This window comes from Lynx rufus, unplaced genomic scaffold (assembly GCF_022079265.1).
Source record: "Lynx rufus isolate CCGP_SWC_20201006 ecotype Redwood Valley unplaced genomic scaffold, mLynRuf1.p SCAF_14, whole genome shotgun sequence".
In the NCBI taxonomy this organism is placed as follows: Eukaryota; Metazoa; Chordata; class Mammalia; order Carnivora; family Felidae; genus Lynx; species Lynx rufus.
This window is the reverse complement of record NW_025814828.1, coordinates 10,224,009-10,245,152: the sequence shown is the minus strand read 5'-3', so window position 1 is coordinate 10,245,152 and position 21,144 is coordinate 10,224,009. Positions and strand designations below refer to the sequence as shown.

At 46.5% G+C, this 21,144-nt stretch overlaps 2 protein-coding genes across 7 annotated transcripts in view; one reads left to right on the top strand and one right to left on the bottom strand.

Annotated features, from left to right (window-relative positions):
- OFD1 (OFD1 centriole and centriolar satellite protein) overlaps positions 1-8,539 on the bottom strand; it is a 41,675-nt gene extending 33,136 nt beyond the window's left edge. The window contains exons 1-5 of one of the 6 annotated variants that reach the window (XM_047075907.1): positions 8,319-8,539; positions 8,032-8,130; positions 3,920-4,120; positions 1,894-1,962; positions 1,776-1,806 (exon numbers count right to left, since the gene is read on the bottom strand). In XM_047075907.1, the coding sequence (XP_046931863.1) occupies positions 1,776-1,806; positions 1,894-1,962; positions 3,920-4,120; positions 8,032-8,130; positions 8,319-8,441 (523 nt within the window). In that variant the 5' untranslated portion in view covers positions 8,442-8,539. Of the gene's footprint in view, positions 1-702; positions 1,584-1,775; positions 1,807-1,893; positions 1,963-3,919; positions 4,121-8,031; positions 8,131-8,318 lie in introns of those variants that run through there. The other 5 variants (XM_047075905.1, XM_047075906.1, XM_047075908.1 and 2 more) reach the window with 5 other exon arrangements.
- A 290-nt stretch (positions 8,540-8,829) lies between these two features.
- On the top strand, positions 8,830-20,614 carry TRAPPC2 (trafficking protein particle complex subunit 2). The gene is made up of 5 exons (XM_047075904.1): positions 8,830-8,913; positions 14,801-14,910; positions 17,362-17,506; positions 17,940-18,025; positions 19,513-20,614. Exons 2-5 carry the CDS (start codon positions 14,818-14,820, stop codon positions 19,609-19,611), a joined length of 423 nt encoding a protein of 140 aa, XP_046931860.1. The 5' UTR covers positions 8,830-8,913; positions 14,801-14,817; the 3' UTR covers positions 19,612-20,614.
- The last annotated feature ends 530 nt before the right edge of the window (positions 20,615-21,144 follow it).

Sequence of the window (21,144 nt, the reverse complement as noted above, 5' to 3'; positions counted from 1 at the left end):
AGCAGCTCTACACTTTTGCCTTTTTCAGAAAATCATATATGAAATCACGCAATATGTACCCTTTACGGACCGGCCCCTTTCCCTAACAAAATGCATTTAAAGGTAGTTTGTTTTTGCATGGATTAACAGTGCAAAATACCGTCATCAAAATACTCATTAGTATTCCCTTGTCTGGATGCACCTCAGTTTCTTTATCCACCCCTCTTAGTGACATTGTGACTGCTCCCCATTTCTGGCCATCACTATCAAGTACCACAAACATTCCTATTCGGGGATCTACGTGGACCTAAGTTTTCAAGTCAGTTGGGTAAATACCTAGGAGCATCACTGTTGGATGGGAAGAGTATGCTTAGCTTTGTGAGAAAACACCCATCTGTCACAGTGGTTATACCATTTCTTAAGATCCCTTCAGGCCCCAAGTTTCCTTCCCACAGAGTTAAGCTACAGATACCCACTATATACCTGAGGCCCGTGCTATCCAGTATGACCACTATTCACGTGTGGCTACTGCAATTTAACAGTTCGTTAGCCACGCTAGCCACGTTTCAACCCTTCAACAGCCACACATGGCTAGCTCTATCAGATGCACAGGGATAGCCATGCGCTACCGTATGAGATGGCACAGGGATAGCCATTCCCTTGACTACAGAAAATTTACATGGAACAGTACTGCCTCGGCATATAGAATACAGGATCACTTACCCATACTCAACTTCAGTATGGATGCCCTACTTCGCAGGCACTCTAGGAGGTCTTGTGATCTGATTCACTCATCCTCTGCTGACATCACTCCCAAGAGACTAGGCAATTCAGTCACAGACTAATAGTTGGCAGAAGGTAAATACTCAAGTGTTTGCCGAATGCGAAGTTTGAAAAGAACACCCGACTGGGGATGATAGCAATGCCAGCGACAGACAAAACCCAGGGGCACACCAACACGAAAGGGCCGTTACATAACGTTACAGGTTATTCAAAAGACCTAAAGAATATGTATTACAGGCAAGTTACCAGCTGAAGTTCATGCTACGAAGTCCGTAGGCAAGTCCAGCCCACAGTCTGTACCCGTGGCAGTTATAGAATGGCCTCTAGGATGGTTCTTATCAAGGCCAAAATTAAAGCAGTTTACCAGGCCCATATCAACACTTAATAAGAAATATTTATGTAACACTTACTACTAACCAGTTATTTCATTCTTTAAGCAATTAATAATTTTTAAGTTGTACTTTATAGACATGTACTTTATCGAGGAGGAGATCTAGGATACAAAGATACCTAGAGCCTTAACACTGTCTGGGTGCGGGGCAATGTTCCCAACAGTGGGTATGTTTACAAAAAGTACCTTTCAGATCATTTGTGGGGCTGTATCAACTACTGTCTACAGTGGGTTTTTTGTGTGCGAGTATCTAAGAGCAATTAAGAGGACTGAAATTTGGAGAAGTGATGTACATTGGTCAAATTAGATCAATCATTTTATTTATTTTTTTTTTAAAAGCTAGGGTATTGGAGCACCTGGCTGGCTCAGATGGTGGGAGAGTGCCACTCCCACTGTCAGGGTTTTAAGTTCGAGCCCCATGTTAGGGGAAGAGATTACTTAAAAAAAAAAAAAATCTGTAAAAAAAAAAAAACAAAAAAAAAAATAAGGTATTGTCACAGCATGGAAAATCAAATTCCAATTCAATTCCCTACTCTTACCCCTCAAGATTACTTTCAGAGTTTTACAGGATAAAGTACATGACAAAAATGTTGCTATTTTCTACATATATGAAGGCTCCTACCTTTTTTGTTTTTGTTATCAAATCCTGACATCTGTTGAAAGAAAATATTTTACCTTTATTCAACTTTTCAGTTACAATTAACAGACCAAGGCAGATTATAACAACTAAACAATCCTACCAGTGATTTGTAGAGACCGGATTCAGGGTTGATTTTGAGGAGTTCTAATAGATCTTGCATAGTAAATACCTTAAGGAAAAAAAAATTGAGTAGACATTTTACACTGATGTTTAAGCGATAAATTAGGATGTTCCTAAAGTTTAAGAATCACACTAACAATGTAAAACTGAAGCGCTTTCTTATACTATTGATAACATATTCAAGTCACGAGGATAAAATATTTTTCCCCATCACAGAATTAACCTCCAAATACTTCACAAAGATAATGGGTCTAACAAATGGTTAATGCCTTACAGATTACACTCAAATATCTGATGAACCAACGAATACATGTGTGAATCCCAGGGTCTTTCAATGGTAATCAAATTTTTAAAATACTACTGGTTCAAAATACCAAGTTTTACCGTCTTTACAACCATGACTGACAAAAGCCTATCTAAAATAGTTTTAAACATTTTGGGTGGCTATTCTTAATCTGTATTTCTACTACAACACGCATCATGTACTAGGACTTCCCTCGGAACACTGACAGGGTTTTCCTTTCACGAAAATATTCTGCACAGCATTTTATAGTAAACACCTTTAAGTATATGAGCAGGTTAACTATTGCCGGAACAGCTATGTAACTGCCTATTACTCATGCAACATGCCCAACTGGGTCGTGTAATTAGAAACTTCAGGGCACCTGGCTGGCTCAGTCGGTAGAACACGTGACTCTTGTTCTCGGGGTCTTGAGTTCAAGCCCCACGTTAGGCACAGAGCTTCCTTTAAACAAACAACAGGGGCTCCTGAGTGGCTCGGTCTGTTAAGCATCTGACTTCGGCTCAGGTCATAAGGTCACAGTGCCTGGGTTCGAGCCCCATGTCAGGCTTTGCGCTGACAGCCCGGAGCGTGCTAGGGATTCTCGATCTTCCTCTGTCCCTCCCCAGCTTGTGTGTGCACGCGCGCTCTCTCATGCTCTCAGATATAAACTTTAAAAAGTAATAAAAAAACAAAAAAGCTTAAAGATTGAGGGACCCAAAAAGAACTCCTAATGTTAATAAAATTTGGTCGTTAATAAAGCATATTAAGATTCTCAAATACTAACACTGTTCTTATTTTGTTAAAACCTCTTAATAGGAAGCTTTTGGACAATTATCGACAAGATCAGGAGTGAAAACACAGAGACAACACCAACCGTTAAACTATGGACTTCAGTGAAGATGTGACCATGTAGGTCCCACTGTGGAAATGTATCTAATTATGTTGCTAGTAGGGCAGGCTGTGCACGAGTGGGAGCAAGGAGCACATGGGGTACCTTCCTTTCTGCTCAATTTTGCTCTGAACCTCAACTGCTCTAAAAAAAAATTAAGTCTATTAAAAAAAATAGGCAGTTTGCTGTATCAACCCTTAAAATCAAGCAGGGCTAGATTTCTCTACCATTCCCATTGAACAGAAAGTCATCAGGAAAGTGGTAAAAACAGGTGTTTTAGTATTTGAGCATGCCACACATTTTTATAAATGATTGTACCCTTCACTTCTCTAGTGTAATCCCAAAGAATCTAAGTATCTGAAGAGACTTAGTAAAAAGAGCATGTTTTAGAGATCTAGATTTACTGCCCAGCATCATTATTTACAAATCATATGACCTTGAACAAACTACTTCACCTCTCCAGAGGCTGGTTCCTCCTCCACAATGCAGAGGATACCTGTGGTGTCGCCACGACGGTGACAAGCTTCCAACCATCAACACAAATGGCAACTCTGCGTCTTAGACTACACAGATCGGGAGACCAATTCTAGCTCCAAAACTTAGTGACTGCGCATCATGATTTTACCCAAGACTAACGGAGCTTCCATGGAATTGGTAACGATATACCATCAAGTTTAGTACTCCTTTGCTCCTTTACAGAATGTAGGACGGGAACTCAAAGATGAGGGAGAAATGGACGTAGCTAGCCAAGGAACACTCGGCTATTACGCAGCACTATTACCTAGAAAGAAGCTATTAACAGAAAATTCAAAAACAGAAGACTCAACACTTTACCTTTTCTTTGGCCACACCAGTTTCCGGAAAAAAAACAGAAAGCGAATACTCATAGCCACATCTCTTCAAGTGATCTGCCACCAGAGAGTTAGAGGTGCCTATCAGGAGGGCACTCCCTTCCACTGGAACGGACTGGGACTGCACCTCTCCGTTCACGACAGGGTGCATCAATTCGTGAATCAGCTGCTTCCGGAGTTGTGTCTAGCTCAAACAACCAAAACCAAACAGGAGGGAAAACGTTTTGAGCAGAATCGCTCAACCGGAGTTATACAGGATTGACCCATGCATTAGAGTCCTCATTTCCAGTATGGTTCTAGGTCCAGGACCCAAAGTCAGGAGCCTTCCCCTGTACATGGTCTTACCCTGTGACACAAGTAGCCCACGGGGTTCTGAAAAAGAAACTTGTTTCACAACTTCTGAGCTCAACTGGTGGTCAGCCAAACGCAGGCAGATTCTAACTTCACTTCCCCAGGAGCCCATCTCAGCATTTTTTAAATCAGGCTATCAAGTAGAGGAGACAATTCTGCCCATTTCTCACCTCTGTGGACTGTTGGAACGTACGAAAATATCAGGCATATTGGTTAGTTAAAATAAAGTTGAGTTCCCATAAGGGAAATCACATATGCAAGTGAAATGAGTCAACCCCAAAACTTACTAAGATGTACTTTCGCATCGAGTATTTACATCTCAAGACACTCAAGTACAGGAATCTTCACTTTGTAAGTGAGAAAATTAGGGTTCAAAAGTAGGTCAGTTTCTCAAGGTTTTAACACTAACGTTATTCATTTGGGCTTTAACAAAATTCCCTAAGTTACTCAGACTACTGGTATTTGTTCTCCTGTTTTGCATATCATCTGGAAACCTACAATTGGACTGAGCTTAAGAGTATGCTGCCGGCGGGGGGAGGGGGGGGGATGGGCTAAATGGGTAAGGGGCACTGAGCAATCTACTCCTATAATCATTATTGCACTATATGCTAACTAATTTGGATGTAAATTTTAAAAAATAATTTAAAATTACAAAAAAAAAAAGTACGCTGCCTAGGGGGGGCGCCTGGTAGCTCAGTCGGTTAAGCGTCCGACTTCAGCTCAGGTCATGATCTCACGGTTCCTGAGTTCCAGCCCCGTGTCGGGCTCTGTGCTGACAGCTCAGAGCCTGAAGCCTGCTTCGGATTCTGTGTCTCCCTCTCTCTGCCCCTCCCCCACTCACGCTCTGTGGCTCTCAAAAATAAACATTACAAAAAGATAGTAAAAAAAAAAACAAAGTATGCCACCTAGACTTGTGGGATTCAGCAGTAAATATTCTCTATCAATTCATATTAATAGAATCCAAGAAACCAATTGAGTTCTTGTACCTTTTATCCTTCAGCTCAAGGGTAGAACGGTAGGTCATTACCAGTACAGAACAGGACTTAGTACACATCTCAAGTCCCGCAGTAAAACAAGACATTTTTACTCAGAGTACACATGCCCTGCTTCATCTAGTGTAGTAACAGAAATAGAACGAGAAATTATAGCATCCTCCACCAGTAAAATTTAAAGGTGATTTAATGAGATTTATAACATACTGAGTAACCTATTTAGACCCAGCTTCATTAATATAATGATTTAGGGGGTCTTGCACACAAGTACTAAAATAGGATAAAATTTAGAGGAGGAATAGAAGCAGAAAGTAAAACTAAGGTGGGTGGGGGGAGAAGAGGGCATTACAGATGAATCCCCAATTCAACAAACACAAAAAGCACGCCAACCAGCCCTTGCTGGAAGGAAGTGCAAAACTGGCCGGGAGCTCTCCAGCAGCCAATGAGAAGAGGGAAATCCATTCAGAATTAATGTTCCTACAACAGAAGTAAGTACAATTATTGTGGGTGAGGAAGAGTAGGGACTTGTGGATCCTCAGTATATCTGCCTCACAAGTTAACAGTAGACTCAAAGTAAGGAACAAGAGTTGATAAAGCCCATTTAAGAGATCCAACTTTGTACTTCACCGCAAATACAAATTCTTTTCAAATACCCAAAGGGAATGTGAATTAGGCCACTAAAAAATTCAGTGGGTTTTAAGAATTAAAACTCAGGCCACAGTCATTGAATGCAGAAAATAAAAATGACCTTAGACTTAGGAGGTAAAAATCTGTCTTGCCATTGGTTAGGCTGGAGTAATAGAACCTGACAGCCAGCTGCAAAAAAACAAACAGTAGGTCTCCAGCAGATACACTCCATTTGTAAAGTGAGCAAGGCTAGCATAATCCTGATACCAAACCCAAACCGGGACAGCTTAAAAAGGTTCAGGACAGATTAGTATCAGTTGTGACTCCAGATCTGAAATAAAACACCCTCAAATCAAATCCAGAAGTAGCGTTAAGAGAAAATATGGCTTGGCCAGGAATCCAAGGACCATGCCACATTAGAAAGCGTATTAATGCATCATATGGGACAATTCCAAGTGGGTTAAAGATTTAACGGTTTAAAAAAAAAAGGGGGCTCTTTAAAAACTTAAGAGGTGAATATCCATTTTAGTGGAGAAGAACTGAGAATAATCAGCAAAAAAATAACAGATCTGGCCATATGAAAAATATAACATCAGGATTTTTAGAACCAAGTTAAAATTGAACACCGTGATAATGTACTGCTGCAAAACTGGAACACAGGTTAAGTTTCTATTAAAAGAAAACACCTCAGGGGGGATGGGCAAGGAACAGAAGTTGCCAATCCACAAAAAAACATGAATATCCAGAAAATATGTGCAACCTCAATAATCAAAGGAATATTAAAATAAGGGTTTTCTGGGGCACCTGGGTGGCTGCGGTGGTTGGGCATCCAACTTTGATTCAAGTCATGATCGCACCATTCCCAGGTTTGAGCCCCAAGTCAGGCTCTGTGCTGAAGGCTCAGAGCCTGGAACCGATTTTAGATTTTGTCTCTGTCTGCCCCTCGCCCGCTCAAAAATAAGCATTAAAGAAGATTTTTAAAATAAGGGTTTTCCAATGTTTAAAAAAAAGTCATTGTAGCATTCAAGAAATAAGCATTACCAAGTTGCTGGTGAAATATATACGATTACTACCTTTCTAGAAAAAGACTCATACCAGGAACCTTAAAACTGCTCATCCTTTTGAGTCAGTAATGCCACTTAACCTATCCTAGACCAAAAAAAGACAATTGAAGGAATGTGTACACCTGGGTAGAAGGTACATCTTCAACAGGGGCCTGCTACATAAATTACCCACACATTCAGACAGGCCTGTTATCATTGAAAATGAGGATTTCAAGGAACTTTCGAGGACACAGGAAAATGTTCACCACATAACATTAAAAAGGAGGGGTGCCTGGCAGGCTCAGAGGGTGGGACTCCGAGTCTCTGGTTTGTGGGTTCGAGCCCTGCATTGGGTATAGAGATTACTTAAAAATAAAATCTTTAAAAAACAAAACCACAATTAGTGTATGACAGATGACGTTCCTCCATGTTTTTTCTCTCTCAGTTGAATCTAAAGGTTGAGGTTACCAAAACAATGAGGGAGAAAGATTTTTTAAGAAGCTCACTTTTCCCTAGTTTGACTTTTTGAATATAAAATATACTTTTGAAATGTATACAATGAAAACACGTGAGCCAATCCTACTCCTTGCTGTTCATACAATGTGTACTAATATTTGCCGCCCAAATACTAATACATTTCAATCCACCTTAAGGGAAGAAATTTCTCATTCCCTAAATTATTCTATGGTAAGCAGTACAATGTTTCCTGTAGAATGCCAATATCCCTCGTTCAAAAGGGAGTACTATTACAAAACCACTTAGTCATTCAGGACTTGCAAGCTAGATTTATAAACCAAGTCCAACTTTACCAAAATGTGTTCCTTTGATAGTTACCTGCCACTACCTTAATGTCAGTGCGGTAAATCTATTATTTGAATAAGCCCTTTTAAGACGGCTCAAACTCTACACCATCTTCAAGACTTCTGTTCCAGAACAATGAGTTTTGCAGGAACGTACAAAGGTAACTCACCAATACAACCTATGTCCTATTTTTAAAGCCCAAAACCTGGATAGGTTTCAATGGGGACTACCTGTTACAGATTACACTCGTCAAAGTTATGTGACAGGCCCAAAACAGATACCTTGAGCGTGTCCAGTATACCCCGATCCTTAAACGTCTGGTATAGCTTTTTTCGCAGTTCATCTTGACTCAACACGTCAGATGTGGAGGGCATGGCGAACTGGAAGAAAGAATGGTTACGGGTTACCCGGCGGGAGGAGGAACCATGAATTTCTGACGACAGACCAGTGGCCTCCGGGGAAACCCTAAGAGGCCAAGCGGGGAGAAGGAGGAGGGAAAAAGCTATAAAGAAAGCAAACAAGAGGCCACGTCTCCCCTGGTCCCCGAGGAGGAGGCCAGTGTAGGTACCTGAGACATCAGGCGCCGGCTTCGCCGCGAAGCCCCCTCCAGCCCGGGCTGCCTCGGCCCAAGTTGACAGCCAGCCCCAGCTGCAGGCTCAGGACGAGGCGAATCCCTGCCTTCTGAGCCCATGCTCTGCCTGGGTGCGGGGGAAAAAGGAAGGCAGTCGGGAACGACAAAACCGTTCAACGGTTTAATCGGCCTCCCGCTCTGAACCAGGAACTCTGGCAAACACGCACTTCCTTTCCCCCGAGGTTCTCACGGGTGGGCGGGGCCGCGGTTCACGCGCGGCTTTCCCACGCAGCTGGAGGGCGGGGACCGGTAGTGAGGCAACAAGAGAAAACAAAGTACGACTAGGGTTCGCCCGACTCAGCGCTGATCCCGCCCCTCCCCGACGCTGCCAAGCCCAACGGCCGTTGCCTGGAGGACCACGGCGCACGCGCGTTGCCGCGCGGTCCCCTGACCGGAAGTCCCTCCCACTTCTCGTGAGCCCTCAACCGCGCAGTCTCGCGAGCATTGCCCAGGGAGTTCCCATAGAGGCTGCCGAGCGCGGGTCTGCGGCGGGAGCGGAGTGGCGGTTTCCGTCGTCAGCTTCTCCCAGCAGGTAGGGAATGGAGTAAGTAGGGGGCGGGAGCTCCCAAGGACGTTTCGGGGCCCGCGTGACGCGGGTCTTGGCCTGGTCCCCCCACCCCGCCCGCGGGCAGCCGGGCCGGATCTGGTCGGCCCCGGGGCGGCTGAGCTTATCACAGGCCGCCCGGCCAGGGCACATCGCGTTTCGGCCTGCAGGCGTCGGCCAGCTCAGGAGCTTGGCTCCATCTTGCCTTTTTGTAGGTCATTCAGCTAATCGGATTTGGTTTTGTTTACGAGGGTACTGTTGTCGTTTGGAGCTGGAAAATTCATCGTGGGCCCTGTCCTGTGAGAGGAAGGGTTTAGTCCTCTCAAAGGCAGCCTGGTAGTTCTATTTTAATTGTTGGAAAGTGCTCAGTAACATTGACCCAAAGGAGTTTCCACTTGGCCTCAAAGGAGCAGCCCAAGACTCGGCCTCCGGCGCGATTTGAAAGATCTGTTTAGTCCAGAGTTAAGTACGTGGCCCTCTCGTAGCGTACTGCCCTTTCCCAAACCCCCAGAAGATGTGGATCATTGATCACAGCTAGCTTTGGTGCTAGAACTTTGTCTCCATGTTAAGTCAGCACCAGGTCCCGGCAGTCACTACTGGTTAATGAGAACCGCACCAGCAGGGGCCAATTTGCCATCCCTAGTCAAATCTTTGCTTTGAGATGGCATCTATTCTATTTGATGGTAAGATCCTGCTCTTTCTCACTCTCCACCCCCAGAAAGGTCTTCCCCTACCCCCCTCAGCTTAGACATCCTCTGTTCCTGCACTAGCTCCTTCCAGAGCATTCCTTCCAACCCAGTTCAAAGTTTTTAGAGAAAGACTGCACTAGTGGGGAGGAGCTGAGAGAGGGAGACAAAAATTCCAAGCAGGCTCCGCACGGTCAGCAGAGCCCGATCCCATGAAACCATGGGATTGTGATCTGAGCCAAAGTCAAGAGTCAGAGGCTTAACCGATTGAGCCACCCGGCAGCCTCTTTAAAAAAAAAAAAAAAAAAAAATCATGCTTTGGGGGGCGCCCAAGTGGCTCAGTCAGTTAAGCTAATGACTCTTGATTTAGGTGCAGCTCATCATCCCAAGGCCGTGAGCTCTAGCCCCATGCCGGAGGTCGGGCTTTGCACAGGGTGTGGAGCTTGCCTAACGTTTTCTCTGTGCCCTTCCCCTGCGTGCAGGCACATTCTAGAGAGGGAGAGACACACACACACGAAAAATGGTTGAAAATCATGCTGATTCAGCAGACCTGCATCTTGTTACTTCTGTACCAGGTGACCTTTCTTCCCTTTTCCTGATGGTAGTGTAAGGTGACTTTTGTTTTTCTAACCGGACACATTCCCATTCGTTTTGTGCTTTTGCCCTTCTGATGCCAGCCTCACAGATTTGTGGTCTCATTTTTATATTAAAAAAGGGCTGGGGCCCCCGGGTGGCTCAGTCGGTTGTGTGTCCGACTTTGGCTCAGGTCATGATCTCATGGTCCGTGGGTTTGAGCCCCACATCGGGCTCTGTGCAAACAGCCCAGAGCCTGCTTAGGATTTGGTCTCCCGCTCTCTGCCCCTCCCCCCCACTCATGCGGTCTCTCAAAAAAATGAACGTTAAAAAAAGAAAAGTTAAAAAGAAAGGCGGGGGGGGGGGCACTAAGGTTTAGATAACCTGTACGCCTAGCTTGGGACTTGAACTCACAACCTTGAGATGAAGAGTCGCTCGCTCCTCCAGCCGAGCCAGCCAGGCACCCCATCATCGCCCTAGTTCTTTTATCACGTAGACACCCTCTCTCCGTTCAAGGTAGTGCAGAGCTTTTTGTTATCACTACATTAATTTTAGTTGTCCGTCTCCGGAGCAGCTCAGGTCAGCATAGCCATCAGTGACGGCTGCTGTTCGCACCCCGGGGAGAGTCCAGTCTCTGGTCATGGAGGGTTTCTTCACGAGCGCCTCAACCTCAGCTTCATACAAAGGTGCAGTTATTTCATCACAGACTTCTGTTAGGCCTCTAGGACCAGGAGGGCCTCAGCACTAGAGCATTCAGAAGATTCTTTGCTGCATCGAGGCTAGTTAATCCCGGCCTGCCTCTCGTTCTCGTGTTTTCAGCTTTGCCCGACCGCTCGCAGCTGTTGTCCCTACCCGCGCAGTTCCCCCCTGCAGGCGTGGAGCCCTTCCTACGTGCCGGGCTCCCCTGCAGGCGTGAGGGATGGGTGCTGGGAGACAGACACAGCCTCTGTTCTCTACGTCATCGTCCCCCAGCTGCCTAAGTAGCTTCCCCTTGCCGCACCCCAGCCCCTCATTCCCCTCCCTTGGGCCTTTCCCACAGTGCTTTGAAAGCTTCCTCCCGTGGTAAGCGAACTCCCTCCGTCCTCAGTCTCCCTATAGAACGCACCTACCTTCTGCTAGCACTTCGAGTATTTCCTTTTTTTCACTCCTGTAGGCTTTTCAGCCTTGACGTCTGTTTTCTGCTCCTGAACAAATCCTCCCCAGTTGAGCGGTTTCACCAATGTGAATTTATTCTTCCAGTTCCGTAGCAGCCTACAAGTCCAGCACGGGCCTCCCCGGGCTGGAATCCGGGTACCCGCAGGGCTGTGCTCCCCTCTGGAGCAGGAAGCGTGGCTCTCTTTGTGCTTTCCAACTTCTCGAGGCCGCGCGCGTTCCTTGGCTCCTGGCTCTTTCTTCTACCTTCAGCCCCGCCAGCGTGGCGTCTTCGTGACCCTCCTTCTGACTTTTTGCGTGGGCCTCTCTCTTCCACCTTTAAAGAGCATTGTAATTATATTGGGCCCACCTGGCTCGTCCAGGCTCCTTTCCCGATCTTGAAGTCAGCTGACGAGCGCCCTCAGTTCCACCTGCAGCTTTCATTCCCCTCTGCCCGTACATTAGCACTCGCAGGTTTTCGAGATTAGGATGTGGACACCGAGGGGCGTGCTGTTCTGCCTGCCACCACATGTTTAGAAGCGATGTGTTCGTTTCATCCCTCTTTTTTTCCCTTTCCTATTTCCTTTCTTGGCGAATAGACTCATCTTGATATTCTGCTTGATCATCTCAGTCAGGCATTTGGGAACATCCTTGGTTCTTGCCGCTTCCTCAGTTCCCCAGTTTAATCCGTTGCCAAGTTCCGTGTAGCCATTTCCTCCACACCCCGAGACCTAGTCGTCCTTGGAGATGCTTGAAGGGCCCCTGTTTTGGGTGATGGGAAAATCGAGCAGACACACACACACACACACACACACACACACACACACACACACGGCAGTTGCTTTATTTGTATTACATACTGTAGCTCTAAGTAATACTTGCTTTGCGGATGGAGGGAAGGTTGAAGAGGTTGCAAAGCTTTAAATTTTTTTTTTTCAACGTTTTTTATTTATTTTTGGGACAGAGAGAGACAGAGCATGAACGGGGGAGGGGCAGAGAGAGAGAGGGAGACACAGAATCGGAAACAGGCTCCAGGCTCCGAGCCGTCAGCCCAGAGCCTGACGCGGGGCTCGAACTCACGGACCGTGAGATCGTGACCTGGCTGAAGTCGGACGCTCAACCGACTGCGCCACCCAGGCGCCCCGGAGGTTGCAAAGCTTTAAAAACGTTTCAAATCACTGTTCTAGAGCTGCACCGTCCAATACAGAAGCCACTAACCACATGTGGCCTTTTAAATTAATGAAAATTAAGTGAAGTTCCAGATTCAGTCTTGCAGACACAGTAGCCACCAGCGGCTACCACATCGGACGGTGCAGACATAAAACATCCACCCTGCCGCCGCCTCCCCCCCCCCCCCCGAAACTTGAGCGTATCAGCACAGAATTCTAAAGTGCGTCTCCCTTTTGCCTACCACCTGGGCATAATAAGCCTCAAATATTAAAGGAGTAACCTTCCAGTTTTTCCCATAGAATCCGGTAGTTACAGTACTCCTTCAGCTGCTGTGAAATTCTTGGCAGTTCAAGTTCTGCCCAGCGGGACGGTTTGCGACATAACCTTTATGTGGTTATGGTTCCTTCGGTCCCCTTTCTGTTTATCCTCACCCTGTACTGACACTCTGCAGGTATAGGAATGAGGCTTAGCTTCCTTCTACGTGTATAGTGTGCTGCTGCTGCTTAAGTGTTCGTACCGAACGAATTAAGCCCTTCCCTTGGCACACTCTAGCCGTGAAACCTATTGCAATTAATGAGATCATTGTCGACTTTGTTGACATTTCCAGCTCCCATCCCCCTTCCCCTTGAGAATTTCTTTCTTTTGAGAATCACTGCTGATTCTCCTGGTTCTGCGTAGCTTTTATAGCATTCCTGCTTGTGTTTGTTACTCAGTTTTACTGTTTGGGCCTTTTTCTCATCTTCCCCCTCAGACTTTTCTGTAAAGGGTCGGATGGTCTCTGTCGGAGCTGCCCCACTCTGCCATTCTGTTGTCGGGCAAAGGCAGCCTTAGACCGTAATGAAAGGGTGGACAAGGCCAGATTTGGCCTGCGGGCTGTGGTGGGCCAACACCTGCCCCAAATAACGTTTGAAGTCCTCTTGGCCTCATCGTGCCCAAAGAACGTCCCATCTGCCTTGTCTTCCAGTCATGGGCCTTCCAAGTCCAGAGGTAAAAGTGCCAGCTGTCCCTCGATTTCCTTAACAAAGGTTGTGCTGGTTAGGAAATACGTTTCAGGTGTTCTGATGTTCTCTGTGAATGAGCAGAAGTCCCAGTGTGGCTCGATGAGCCCTGGGCTCTGACATGTGTCACCGTACACTCCGTGAGACTGTATACTCTCAGGTAACCAGACTGCTGCCCCGTGTGGAGGCCGTAAGGGTCCACACACCTCCATGTGCGTACGCTCCTCCATGCTGTTCTAGATCGCATTTGCCGAGCACCTCCCGTGAGCCAGATGTTGTTGTGCCTGGTGCTTCGCACCCCTGATGTTGGGGTGGTGAGTTCAAGCCCTAGGTTGGGTATAGAGATTACTTAAAAATAAAATTTAAAAAAAAAAAAAAAAACAAAGGAAGACACAGTTTTATATTCTAGAAAAGATGGAAGAAATCATAATCCAAAAAGAAAGACATCTGAGGCATTAAGAAGTCTTAGAACTAGGATTAACAGGTTTGCTGAAGAAATAAAATGAAGACAAAGTCAGGGGGGAAGCAGTCGCAGGGGAGGATCCGTGCTTCTGTGGCTTTTAGCATCATCAAAATCTGCACGGACAGACAGATGGGCGGAAGGATTTCTGTATGTATTTTTAGCACAGGGTCTCTGGAATCAGACAAAGCTAGGTTCAGGTCTCGCTCTGCCACTTACTGATGATGTGACCACAGGCACGGACCTTAACCTCCCAATGTCCGTTTCCTCCTGGTGGAAGAAACAGAACGATGATGGATCCCTTAGAGGGACCTTGAGGATTACACAGCATCGGGAGTTGCACGCTCCGGGGACTGAGCCAGCCGGGGGCCCCATGTCTTCCTTTCTTAGGAATATTGCTGGAGGAGGAGGCATATCCTAGGCTCCTGTACTTGCAGAGACTTAGATTTGTATTATACATACTTCAGGTAGGAAGAGGACAAAATCACCCTTCATTCGTTTTTCCCATTGTTAGTGCTAATAATGCTAACTGGTCCAGTCCGAGTTTGGCCCAGCTTACTCTGAATATTCTAAACTCTCAGGTCATGAGGATGTTGTTGTTATGATTTTGTATCAGAGGTCTTCCAGGTTCCCTATGAAAACTCAAGTACTGGATTCTACAGGACATATCCCAGGCATGTAATCTGTATAGTCCAAAAGCCAAATGTCTATGGCAGTAGAGTGGAAAGCACGACAAGCTTTGTGGTCCCTGCTACAATGTCAAGTTTAAGGAAAAAATTGAATTCTAGACTTCTTGTTAAACCTTTTTGGTTTTCAGTATGGAGTACTAAAAGTGTGTGTTATTTTCATTTAATTAGGAGCTATATTGAAGACAATGTCTGGAAGCTTCTACTTTGTAATTGTTGGCCACCATGATAATCCAGTTTTTGAAATGGAGTTTTTGCCAGCTGGAAAAGCAGAATCCAAAGTGCGTAAGGAAACATAAACAATTTCGTAAGCGCGATTTATGCTGTTGCAATTATAAGGGTGTGGTGTGATTTTACAGCCGGGGGAGGTCTGGACCGGGGAGGTAGCTGGAATCCACCACGGTTACATGAGGCTTGCTCCCCAGTCCCACAGGGTGATAGAAGCCAGTGAGGGACCGTCCTCTGAGTGGTCGACTCACCCTTACATTCCGCACACGCTTGGCACAGACGAGCAGGAGGCCCTGGGTCTCTTCTCTGACACGTGCTTCCCCGTGCCCCCCGTTCTGAAAAGCTGCTCCGTGAGCGCGTAGAAACACACTTCCAGCTGCTGTGGGGCTGGAGGAACAGTTGCTACTGACCGGAAATGCCACGGAAGCGCATTCTGCCCAAGTGACATTTCCATCAGGACCTACGCGGCAGGTCCATTTACACCTGGGAGGGTTGAAGGACCCTTGCCTCCGTGTCCCCCCGCTGCCCCTGAGACTGGCGCGGTTTGCAGGGACCTTCTGCACCACCCACTGACTGGGTGCCCACATGCCGTCCTCCCCGGCGATGCCACCCAACTTCCTTGTTGCCGTTCAGAGTAAACGTAGGGTCTGCAGAATCCCTGGGGGCCTCCCATCTCTCTGTACTCGTCTGTGTTGCTGATGAACTGCCGGCAGGTTATGCTGTGTCTCTCCCAGCTTCCAGAATAAGCTTTCACGTCCTTCAAGACAAGAATTGAGTTTTGAAATGAATCGTAACGCATAATGTCCAGCGTATGATGCTTTTCAGCTACTTAAATCTTGCCACTCAAATGCGTAGGAATTTGTGTTCTCTGTCAGGTGCTTTGTCGCCCCAGTATTTTCCCACATCCACGTGAGCGCGCGGCTCATTACGACTCTGTGTCGGGGTGTCTCCGCACAACGGTTGCCGTGTGGCACAGGGCTGCTTACGTGGTTTCTGGGGCACGTAAAAACACTTTGTGGCGTGACTTGACCTTAGCCCTTCTGTTACCACTCACCTTCTTAAGGCAGTTCTGCGTTTTTCTTCTGACCTCGTGACTGGTCATCCACGCAAAGTGAGGGAAGCACGGCGGTAAGCCGGACACCAAATAATCTCTTTCTCTAAGGAGTAAATTCGCTTCGCCACGGTGATGTGCGCGAGGTAAACCTGCCTGGCTGCGCGGGGGATCCCGAGGCAACTGGCGGCCCTCCCCCAGCCCGGTCCAGGAACCGCGTCCTCAGCAAGCAGGTCATATTAAGGTGCCTCTCCCAGGGCCCACCCGACCGAGCACCGCGGACCGGGCGGCCTAGAGTAACCGAAGCTCGTGGCCTCACGGGTCCGAGCACGAGGCGGGGGCAGGGCCAGCCCCCTCCGAACGTGCCAGGGAAGGCCTGTTCCAGGCCCCCCTCCTAGCTTCCGTAGCCCCTGGGCTTGTGGTGGCAGAACTCCGGTCTTTGCGCGGCCTGCTCCCCACGCGCGCGTCTGTCTCTAAACCGCCTGTTTTAGAAAGGCACCAGGGATCCCGGGTTAGGGGCTGTCGTGCCCTAGCATGCCGACCACGTCTGCAGTGACCCTCTTTCCAAATAAGGCCACGTTCTGAGGTACTAGGGACGGGGGGTAGGACTTCGGCATAAGAATTCAGTTCAGCCCATAAGAAGTGTGCTTTGAAAAATCTATCTGGAAATAGAGAATTCCACGGGAGTAAGACCATTCCAGGTTGAGAATTCCCGCTCCGCACTGTGGTGGGACAGTCCCGCCTCTCCCAGTGAAGCCCACGTGAAGGACGCTCCGCTCTGACGGGACCGTGTCCTGCCGCTGAGACAGGTGCCGGCTCACAGCCGAGGCGGAGCGTGGCCTCCTGCCGCTCCCGGGTCCCCTGTCACGTGAGCTCCGTCTGCCTGAAAGAGGCCTGTGCCAGGCCTTCGAGAGCGCCACCTCAGCTGTCTCGTGTCCCCCGCTCACCCTGTGTCCCCGCCCCCCGCTGACCCTGAGACCCAAGCCAAGGTCACCTCTAGTTCTCCACCTCCTCGGCTCCAGCCTACCTAAACTGCCCTCCTTTATCCATAACCACTCACGTATTTTTTCGCGTCTTCCTCTAAAAAGATGTGAATGTCTTTTTTCTTTTTTTTTTTAACCTCCTCTTTCTTCACATGCTTCAGTGGTTACTGAATTTGGTAACTTCCTTCTTGCAGAATTAGAAAAATAATCTGTATAATTTGTTGAGCACGTTCCATTTATTAGTGGGTTGGCTGTTCCTACTTGTTGACTTTTAGCTACCAAATTAAAAAGCAGACTGTGAGATGAAAATACTTAAGATCTTTTGTAAGTCCCATGACAGTAATAAATGAAGTAAAAGCAGAAAATGCTCCCCCACCCCCGAAAACTGCGTAGAATTTACAGAATGAGATGGTGGCGTTCTCGATGCTGTCTGCAAATATTAATCTGCTGCTACTCACACTGTCGTCTAGGATGATCATCGTCACCTGAACCAGTTCATAGCTCATGCTGCTCTCGACCTCGTGGACGAGAACATGTGGCTGTCGAACAACATGTACTTGAAAACCGTGGACAAGTTCAATGAGTGGTTTGTTTCAGCGTTTGTCACTGCAGGTCATATCCTTACCTTTGTAACGAAGGTCTCCAAAGGTTGGGGTAACGAACTAGAACAACGTGGGACCTCGATGCCAGACTACGAGTCTGGGGACTTCAGAGTGTCGGGTAGAAATTGCCATTTGGGGGGGGGGCTACTTTTATTTTTTTTAACAGGAAAAAACCCCACATTTGTTTAACGGATAATTTTAAAACCAAGTCTCCTATAAAACTAAGGTTAATCTGAAAGATACGGTTGATTTTACTTTATTTTATAGTTATTTTCTAACTTTAAAAATTATGTTTTCTTTAAGATAAAACCTAACTTCAGACCCAGTTTACGTATTTTGCTTTTCCGTCACAGATTAATACAGTGCATGTGACTAATTGGAAGGGTATCCTATCACCTGAGTACTTTTCATTTTTCACTTCTAAGATTATGCCTTAATTATTTTACATATGAGATTCATTATGCTTCATGACATAAGGCAAGAAGATGGAATAAAGAACTTCTTTACCGATGTCTACGATTTATACATAAAGGTATGGTGTGTTCTGTTTTCAAATCCGATTGTAGAAAGGGATTGCAACTGTGACCGGAAACTGGCCCGTGGCAGCAACTCCCTTATATACGGTGGTTTCCAGCTCAGACTAGCTCTGCCCCCGTCAGAAGTAGCCCTTGGTAACTCCCCCGTCGGGCATGTCTTCCCCGCCAGGCTAACGTGTACTTAGGACAGAACTCGTGCTGGTTATTTTTAAATTGGTTTCAGTTTCCCCCTTTTGGCACATAGTTTTGATTTTATCAGGGAATCCTAAAAAGAGAAGGAAGCAGGCTACATGCATAAGGGAAATTGCTTCATAATTTTAATCTAAAATGTTCTCCATCTGCTTTACAAGTAAGTTACAACGCAGTGACTATAGATCATAAACTGGTGGGAAGTTTACCAAACAGTCACTCAAGGAGAATGATGCCACTCGCCTATCTTGAAGCTTAATTAGAAAAAATAAAATATTACTAGGACGTCGGTGGTTAAACTGCACTGCCAGAAGTATGTTCTTAGTAATTTAAGTGTTCTGTACTTCGACAGGATTTTTTTTTTGCATATCAGCACAGTTAATATTCCTAGTGAGAAGTAGCAGATAAGAATCTTTAGCCCTCTTACAAAGATGGACAACGTCAAGTGACTTAAGCTGTAAAAACTGGTTAACTCCTTTTCCTTATTAGTGATTCCATTTAACAATTTTCTCCCATATATTATGATATAGTCATTACACTGTTTGAGAAACTGATCACTTAGCCATGTGTTAAAGGACAGTATTGAAAACCAGATTGTTGGGGCGCCTGGGTGGCGCAGTCGGTTAAGCGTCCGACTTCAGCCAGGTCACGATCTCGCGGTCTGTGAGTTCGAGCCCCGCGTCAGGCTCTGGGCTGATGGCTCGGAGCCTGGAGCCTGTTTCCGATTCTGTGTCTCCCTCTTTCTCTGCCCCTCCCCCGTTCATGCTCTGTCTCTCTCTGTCCCAAAAATAAATAAACGTTGAAAAAAAAAAAAAAAAAAAAAAAAAAAAGAAAACCAGATTGTTAAAGAAATTATGTAAGAGTAACCTAATAGCAATGTGGTATAACTTCTTTTCTTTAACTATGAGCATATGGTAGATTTTTAGTTTCATGTAGCCAAAGGGCCTTACTGATTAATCCATATATTTATAACGAATGTGAGAAGATTAGTATTTCAGACGCAGGGTGAATCCTGAAAGTTTGTTTAGCTTCTATGGGCAACACTTATCCTACCACCATTAGTTTGCCATAAGTACTTCTCAAAACTAAAACCCCAAGGCAAAAATTTCCCCAAGGGGGCGTTACTGTTAACAATGGAACATTTTCGTGCAACTTGAAAACATGATCTTCAGACTTTTGTTTTGGATGTCTTTGATGATTTTATTTAAAACGTTAAAATAATTTCCTTCTAGAGATCTGTGATTTGTCAGCCTTTTTACTTTGACAAGCTCACTAATGCCTTCGTCTTTCCTAGTTCGCAATGAATCCATTTTATGAACCCAATTCTCCTATTCGATCGAGCGCATTTGACAGAAAAGTTCAGTTTCTTGGGAAGAAACACCTTTTAAGTTGAATGCAGAACAATTTGGAAATAAACAACGTCACTACAATGGGGTATTCTCAGGAATGTGTACATTGTAAGTAACTTGAGTAAATAGCCTGGAAAAGTTTTACCTGTGGTCTAAATTTATCTAAACCTAATGAAAATCCTTATATATTTCAAGACAGTGCATTCAGTTTCTTAACGATTGTCAATAGATCGATATTTGCTTGTGAACAGTGTTATTTATAAACTCTTTATAACCTTGAAAATGTCTTTATTCTAAAAATTAAGAATAAGCTTTTGACTTGACTCATTCAGATAGCTCGATCTTCATGTCGCGATCCAGAACCAAATGTCATTGTCAGGATTTGGTAGACAGATTTAAAGCTAAGTTTCTGCAGTAGGGAATGAAGCTGACGGCACGCACATGGGCCTCGATACGTGTAGAGACGTTGTTACGAAACCACACAGGCGGCATACGTAGCGCTGCCCGGAAGCGGAGCGGTTTTCACGGTGCCAGATGCCACACGCCTGCCTCGGTCAAAGACCGGGGATAGTGATTGTGCTATAAATCTAGAATCCTGGGTCCAGGTCTGTAAAATGGGAGGCCGGGACCAAAGTAACAGGTTATGTTCTCATACTGCCTTTCCCTCAGACAGTAAACTAAAGATTAAGTGAACAGGTGGATAGTTCGATTAGTAAAAAAGTGTATCTGTCAGATTGTTAACAAAGAAACGTTTATATTGCGTTAACGTTGGCATTCTTTGCTTTTTGGGCTGTACGCCAAGGGGGAGGGGAGAGCTCTGCTGTGATAAGTGGGATCTTACTGTAAACTGGTAAATGTCCACTTAAATACAAGTACTGTGACCACATCTGTTCCGTGCAGATGGCGAGCACTGGCAGAATTGTGTTCCATCCCGAGTAACTTGGGCAAGTAGTTCTGTTTGGTCTCATACCCTTGTGTGAGGCTGGTGCCGTAATTGCTTGCCCCATCTGTCTCTCTGGTTTCTTCAATAAAGGTGTTTGTCCGAGAGCGTGGAGTCTCGTAAGCGCCGCTCACCCGCCACTGCTGCTGTTGTGGCCCTCTTTCCCCCAGTGAAGGTCTGCAAACCGGATCTTAACCCATTTTGCAGAGTTCGGAGCGCCTCGGACTAGGTGCCGGAGGGGAGCTGTGGGAGCGGGGGGGCCCCGCCGACCGGCTGCCGGACGGAGCCCGTGGGGACCTGCTGCGCCCTTAATTAGCCCGGAGCTCGCGGGGAGGGGAGCGGCGCCTTGGCCGCAGGGGGTCGCGGGGCACCCCGCACACAGGGTCCTTCCCTCCAGGCTGTGAGGCGGGGCTGGGGACAAGGAGCAGGAGCCCCGTGGGAGCGGGTTACCGTAGTCCAGTGTGTCAGCCTGTGCGCGTGACTGCCTTTGAAGGGGAGGGGACGTGGGCCGCGAACGCGCGGAGAGAAGCAGCGCCGGGACCGGGGCAGGGGCAGGGGCAGGGGCAGGGGCAGGCCATCTGACAGGGGAGCCGGCAGCGCTTAGGTGTGGTGGGAGGGGAGGTCACACTGAAGGCTC

Bases quoted from the DNA above. Each gene is read 5' to 3' on its own strand.
- TRAPPC2 (XM_047075904.1), top strand. From the start codon at position 14,818: ATGTCTGGAAGCTTCTACTTTGTAATTGTTGGCCACCATGATAATCCA. The intron at 14,911-17,361 runs GTGCGTAAGGAA...ACTGTCGTCTAG, and splicing joins CTGGAAAAGCAGAATCCAAA to GATGATCATCGTCACCTGAA. The intron at 18,026-19,512 runs GTATGGTGTGTT...CGTCTTTCCTAG, and splicing joins TCTACGATTTATACATAAAG to TTCGCAATGAATCCATTTTA.